We start from the raw sequence: 7,379 nt of genomic DNA on the forward strand, positions 1-7,379 counted from the left end.
ATCTCCATCAGCAGGATCTCCTGTTTATATAGATCAATAACTGTAATAATCTCCATCAGCAGGATCCCTGTTTATTTAGATCAATAACTGGACTATTCTTCTTCCCTATGTTAAAAATCACGCAACATCATGTTATCGTCCAACGGGTTTATTTGTTGGACTATAACCTGGCATTGTGTGATTTTTATTTTGTTCATGCTAGTCCAACACTGATACTTCCACATCTTCTTCAGAAAGATCTCCAGTTGATTTGATCAATAAATGCAATAATCTCAATCAGCAGGATATCCCACCTCCATACATCAATAACTGAATTAAAGACCATTAATGGCACCCCCTCTCCCAAAGGAAAGTTCTCCATCAACAGGATCTCTTACTTCTCTGGATCAATAACTTTAATAATTTCCACCAGCATGTCCTTGTTTTACTATTGATCAATAAATGGCTTAATCTCAATTCGTAGGATATCCTGTCACAATAGATCCAGGCCCCCTCTTTCAATGGATCACTAAGTGGAATACTGGCTGTCAGCAGAGTTTCCATTTCTTATAAGTCTTTAATTGGATTGACCTTCATCAAAGGGACCTTGAGGTCTTATAGATCATAGAATTGCTATCGTGTGGGAACAGGCTATCTGGCCCAACAAGTCCACACTGACTCTCTGAAGAGCATCCAACCCAGACTCACCCCATCCCTGTAAGCCTGCATTTCCCATGGCTAATCCACCCTGAACTGCACATCTTTGGATTACGGGGGAAAACTGGGCCCCCCCAGAGGAAACCCACGCAGACACGTGCAGAATGTGCAAACTCCACACAGACAGTCACCCGAGGCTGGAATTGAACTCATGTCACTGACACTATGAGGCAGCAGAGCTAACCATTTTGCCACACCAGAACTGGACCAACTTCCATCAGAGCAATCACCAACTCCTACCGTTCATTTTCTGGGAAATTAGTAGGACCCTCAGATGTAATATATCAATAACAGGATTAATCACAATGGGCTGAATCTCCTGATCCTTTCAATCAATAGTGGCATAATGTCCTCAGCAGAATCTCTATTACCTATAGGTCAATAACTGAAATAATAATCATCTTCAGGATCTCCCATTCCAAATGTCAATAACGGGAATATTGTCCATCAGCAAGAACCCTGCTCCTACATATAAATAAATACAATATAAACTAGCAGGATCTCTACTTCCTATTGATAATAAAGTGGAATGATCTCCATCAACTGGATTGCTTGTTCCTAGAGATCAATAATTGCAAAGAATATCCACTAGCTAGATACTGTATCCTTTTACAATAGATCCATACATGGAATAATCCCATCAGCAGTACTGTATCTCCCAATCCTATTGATCAATAACTGGAATAATCTGCATTGACAGGACCTCATGCTCACATTAGTCAATGTATGAAATGATCTCCTTCAGCAGAGTCTTAGAGATGAAAAATGGGCTCAACTTTCATCAACCAGATCTCTTGTTCCTTTCAATCAATAACAGAATAATCTCCATCAGCAGGATCTCCTGATCCTAAAAGTCAAGAACATGAGTAATCTCCATTAACAGGCTCTGCTGTTCCTATGGACCAATGACTGGAATAATCTCAATAAGCAGGAATTTATTTTCCTACAGATCAATAATTAGAATAAATGCCATTAGCACAATGTCTTGCTCTTATAGAGCAAATATCATAAGAGTTTCCATCAGCAGGATCTACAGATCTTCCATAGATCAATTTATGGTATAATCTGCTGATGTGGGATCTCTAGTTCCAAAGATAAATAACTGGAATAATGTGTATCAGCTACAATTCCTGTTCTGATACATGAAGAACGTGAATAATCCCTGGTAAGATCTCTTGTTTCAATATCTCGATAACTGGATTAATCTGCACCGGCAGGATCTCATGGTCAGATGATCATGAACTGGAAGAATCTGGACCAGCAGGATCTACTCATCATAGAGATCAATAATCGAAATAATCCCCACCAGCATTATCTCCTGATCCTATAGATCACCAACTGGAACAATCTGCATCAGCAGGATCTCCTGTTCATATAGATCCATAACTGGAATAATCTCCATCAATAGGATCGCTTGTTCCCATTGATCAATAACTTCAATAATTTGATCAGCATGTTCTCCTTTTACTATTGATCAGTAACTGGAATTATCTTGATCTGGAGGATCTCCAGTTCTAATAGATGAAGGTCCCCAAAAATCTCAATCAACAGGGTTTCCTCTTTCAATACATCAATAAGTAAAATAATGCCCATCAGTAGGATCCTCAATTCTTATAGGTCCAGAACTGGAATGATCTCCAACAAAAATACCTCCAGTTCTTCCAGATCAGGAACTGGAGCAATTTCCATCTCAGTGATCACCAATCCCTATAGCTCAATTTCTGGAATAATGTCCATTATCAGGAGCCCCAGTTGTAATAGACTGATGACAGGAACAATCACAACCAGCAGGATCTTCTGATCCTTCAGATCAATAGTGACATAATGTCCTCAGTAGAGTCTCCATTTCCCATTGTCAATAACTGAAATAACATCCATCTTCAGGATCTCTTTTTCCAAAAGTCAATAACTAGAATGAACTTCATCTTTGGGATCTCCTGTTACTTTTGATCAATAATTGGATCAATCTCAATCAATAAAGTTGAAGAATAATCTTGAAAAGGATGTCCTATTCCTATTGATCAATAACTAAACTAATTTCCATCAGCAGGTTTACTATTCCTACAGACCAATAACAGGAATAATCTCTATCTGCAGGATCTCCTGCTCTTACTTATCAAAAACAGCAACCACTAATTCCTACACATCAATATCTGGAATAATCTCTCCTGCACAATCCTTTTCTCATATGAAATAATAATTGGAATAATCTCCATCAGCAGGATCTCCTTGTTCCTATCGATCAATAATTGGAATAATCTCTGTTGCAGTGTTCACTAATAACTAAAGATCAATTCCTGGAATAATCTCCATCAGCAGGAGCTCCAGTTCCATTAGATTGACAATTGGTATAATCTCCGCTGAGGAGGCACTGCCAGTTAACTATGAGATACTGTAGGAGAAAGTGAGGTCTGCAGATGCTGGAGATCAGAGCTGAAAATGTGTTGCTGGAAAAGCGCTGCAGGTCAGGCAGCATCCAGGGAACAGGAGAATCGACGTTTCGGGCATAAGCCCTTCTTCAGGACTACAGTATGAGATACTGTAGTCTATTTCCTCATTCCTTCGGCATTCAAGAAATTAACAGCTGACCTCTTTGTTTAATGGGGCTCATTTAAATCATTCCTGACAGCCCCTTGATTCCCTTCCTAACACCTCCAGCTTATCCTTATCCAATGATCTCCATGTCCAACGTTATCCGAGGTGGAGAGTTCCATAGTTGCACTATCCTCTGACAAAATACATTTTAAAATAATCCCCACCTCTGTCCTTCATGGGAGGCTCTCAGTTTTAAAGCCAGGTCTCCTTGCTCTGGGCTGACTCAGAATAGGAATGTTGGGATCTTAAACTCTCTGAATAGGTCACTTTTCGAAACTCGAGTGGAAAGAAACGCTGGTTTTTCCAGGTACCAGTCGAGTAAACCACCTGAGCCGCTTCCAACACTTTCACATCTTGCCTTAAATAAGGAGACTGAAACTTCACACAGTATTCGAGATGTGGTCTCACCAATGCCCTGTATAACTGAACCATAATATCCTCACTCAAAACCTCGCAGAATAAAGGACAGTATCCCATTAGCTTTCTTCCTTACTTGCTGGACCTGCACACCAACCTTCTGGAATTCTGAAAACTACACACCAATAATGTTCTGCTCCACAGAATTCACAGTCACCGACCATTTGAGTAATATTTTCTCTTTTTTGCATTCATCATCCTAAAGTGAACAACTTCACTGTGAAAGCTCTCAATATTTTCCCCTTGATATAAACCTCTATCTATTTCTTGGCTTCTCTCTTCTTCTCTAAGCTTCTTTTGCTATGTTTCCCTCCCTTAAAAATGTGTTGCTGGAAAAGCGCAGCAGGTCAGGCAGCACCAAAGGAACGACGTTTCGGGCATAAGCCTGATGCTGCCTGACCTGCTGAGCTTTTCCAGCGACACATTTTTCAGCTCTGATCTCCAGCATCTGCAGTCCTCATTTTCTCCTATGTTTTCCTCCCTGTCAGCTTCTGTCTCTAACTCAAGCTGTTTTTCTCTCTGTATCTCCCTTCATTTTTAACTATCTCTGTCTATTTTGCACTCCCTCGCTATCGTTTTCTCTACCTCTAAGTCTATATTTCTCTCTACCTCTCTCTCTCTAGCATCAACACAATTGCTCTTAGTTTTCTCTCTCGGTCTCTATCTTTCACTCTGCCTGACCCCAACTGTGTCTATTCCTCCTTGTCTCTCTTTCTGTCCTTATTTCCCCCTCTTACTATCTGTCTTTATTTCTCACTCTCTGTTAGTCAATATTTATCCATCTCTCTCGATTTTGTCCTTTCCCTGTCTGCATCGAGGTCTCTATTATCCAGTCCTTGCCTCCGTTTCCCTGTCTGTCTCAATTTCTTCCTGATGCTCTATTCCTTCACCCCACTCCACTTGCTCTCTTTGCACCTATCTCTATTTTTCCATCTCTCTCTAATTCCCCTCTCCGTCTGCCTCCATTCCTCACTCTCTGTCTCTCTGTATCTGGCTCAATTCCCTTAATTTTCTCTACTTTTCTGACTCTCGCTGGCACCATACTCTGTTGACTGTGAATTCCTGCTGAATGTGCCCCTGCCGTTCAGTTCTGCCGCTGCCTACATTTTATTTTATCATAACCCCAATGTTTGACGCCTCAGCTGTATTGTTGCTATTTTAACAGTTGCGTTTCCGCCACGGACAAAGAAGTCTCGACAGTGAGCTGACAGAAAAGGAGGTTTTATTATTGTGCCCCGGGGATTTGAGGTGACAGCCTGAGGAAAGAGGGCAGTCACGGCCGCGGTGCTTCCTACTCACAACCTCATTGTTACAAACTCTGGCCAGAGGAAAGGAAATGAGTGAAATCCTCCTCCAGCACAGATTAACAAAACAACTAACGACTGAAGTGATTCATTTCAGACACACATCATGGTCAGAACCAGAGCTGCCTTCTGTCTCACTCACTCACTCACAACTCACTCGTTCACTCCCTCACTCACTACCTACTCACTCCCTCACTCGTTCCCTCATTCACTCACACTCGCTCCCTCACACTCATTCACTCCCTCACTCCCTCCCTCATTCACTCACTCCCTCACTCATTCCCTCAAACTCACTCACTCACTATCTCGTTCACTCTCTCACACTCACTAACTCATGACCTCATACACTCCCTCATTCACACACACACTCATGCACTCTCATTCACGCACTCCCTCAGAGTCACTCACTCACTACCTCATTCATTCACTCCCTCACACTCCCTCACCCTGAGATTGGTAACATCAAGTGAACTCAGCACCAACAGGAACTAGCGAGGGGAAATGAAAATGTCCCACTGATTTCAGTATCATCTGCACTGGCAGTGTACTAATCCTGGTCATAGTCACTCAGTAAAGAGAAACATTGGTCCCCAATTCAGTGCAAAATTCAGAGAGATGTTCCTGGCGAGGGAGTGCTACAATGTCGGAGGGTGAGTGCTGAGGGAGTGGGCACTGTCAGAGGGTCAGTGCTGAGGGAGTGGGCACTGTTAGAGGGTCAGTTCTGAGGGAGTGGGCACTGTCAGAGGGTCAGTGCTGAGGGAGTGGCAACTGTCGGAGGGTCAGTGCTGAGGGAGTGGGCACTGTCGGAGGGTCAGTGCTGAGGGAGTGCGCTTTGTCAGAGGGTCAGCGCTGAGGGAGTGGGCATTGTCGGAGGGTCAGCGCTGAGGGAGTGGGCACTGTCGGAGGGTCAATGCTGAGGGAGTGGGCACTGTCGGAGTGTCAGTGCTGAGGGAGTGGGCACTGTCGGAGGGTCAGTGCTGAGGGAGTGGGCACTGTCGGAGGGTGAGTGCTGAAGGAGTGGGCACTGTCGGAGTGTCAGTGCTGAGGGAGTGGGCACTGTTGGAGGGTCAGTGCTGAGGGAGTGGGCACTGTCGTAGGGTCAGTGCTGAGGGAGTGGGCACTGTCGTAGGGTCAGTGCTGAGGGAGTGGGCATGTCGGAGGGTCAGTGCTGAGGGAGTGGGCACTGTGAACCCTCTGGGTGAGTAGCTGGGATTGGGAGAGATCTTCCTGGTGTTTTGGAAATAAAATGCTTTCCTGAAGTAACACGTCTAATGAATGATCCCATGAATCTTCCAACTTTGACCATGGTGGGGTCCTGTTGTGCACACAGGAGAGATTGCCCAGTTCCTACAGTGGCCTCCGTTTTGCACTGGGTGAGTGCAGTGTTTTGTATCCCCCTGAGTTGGTAGTGGTTTGTACTTGAACCCAGGTTTTGTTGGAGATTGGTTGACTCCAGGATTTCCCTGCTCCATGTGCTGTCGCCGATTCTGGGACCTGCAGCGGCTGCCGGCTCCCAATGGATCAAGAAATGGCGAGAGATTTGGCGGGAAATCCTGAGATTTCGGCGGGAAATTAAGGATATAGGGGAGCAGTTCGAGAATTTGGTGTGAAATCCTGAGATTTTGCTGAAATATCGAGGGATATTGGCGGGAAATCCGGAGATATACCCATGTTACTGGTACTGGCGGGAAATCCTCAGACTTTGGCTGGATTCAAAGATCCTGACGGAGAGGTTCGAGGACACTGGCAGGAAGCCGAGGGACATTGGCAGGAATGGTGTGGCCATGGGTGGGAATGGTGTGGCCATGGGCGGGAAAGGTGTGGCCATGGGCGGGAATGGTGTGGCCATGGTTGGGAATGGTGTGGCCATGGGTGGGAATGGTGTGAGGGCGGGAATGGTGTGGCCATGGGTGGGAATGGTGTGGCCATTGGCGGGAAAGGTGTGGTCATGGGCGGGAATGGTGTGGCCATGGGTGGGAATGGTGTGGCCAAGGGTGGGAATGGTGTGGCCATTGGCGGGAAAGGTGTGAGGGCGGGAATGGTGTGGCCATGGGCGGGAATGGTGTGAGGGCGGGAATGGTGTGGCCATGGGTGGGAATGGTGTGGCCATTGGCAGGAATGGTGTGGCCATGGGCGGGAATGGTGTGAGGGCGGGAATGGTGTGGCCATGGGTGGGAATGGTGTGGCCATTGGTGGGAAAGGTGTGGCCATGGGCGGGAATGGTGTGGCCATGGGTGGGAATGGTGTGGCCATTGGCGGGAATGGTGTGTGGGCGGGAAAGGTGTGGCCATGGGCGGGAATGGCGTGAGGGCGGGAATGGTGTGTGGGCGGGAATGGTGTGGCCATGGGCGGGAATGGTGTGAGGGC

At 45.7% G+C, this 7,379-nt stretch overlaps 1 protein-coding gene across 2 annotated transcripts in view; it reads right to left on the reverse strand.

The window, feature by feature from the left end:
- Positions 1-6,684: 6,684 nt before the first annotated feature.
- The window catches only part of LOC122544167 (pollen-specific leucine-rich repeat extensin-like protein 1), a 2,296-nt gene continuing 1,601 nt past the window's right edge, over positions 6,685-7,379 (reverse strand). Inside the window, exon 3 of one of the 2 annotated variants that reach the window (XM_043683201.1) lies at positions 6,685-7,379. In XM_043683201.1, coding sequence (XP_043539136.1) covers positions 6,685-7,379 — 695 coding nt within the window. The other variant, XM_043683202.1, reaches the window with a different exon arrangement.

The sequence above is a fragment of the Chiloscyllium plagiosum genome, chromosome 47 (assembly GCF_004010195.1).
Source record: "Chiloscyllium plagiosum isolate BGI_BamShark_2017 chromosome 47, ASM401019v2, whole genome shotgun sequence".
Lineage (NCBI taxonomy): Eukaryota > Metazoa > Chordata > Chondrichthyes > Orectolobiformes > Hemiscylliidae > Chiloscyllium > Chiloscyllium plagiosum.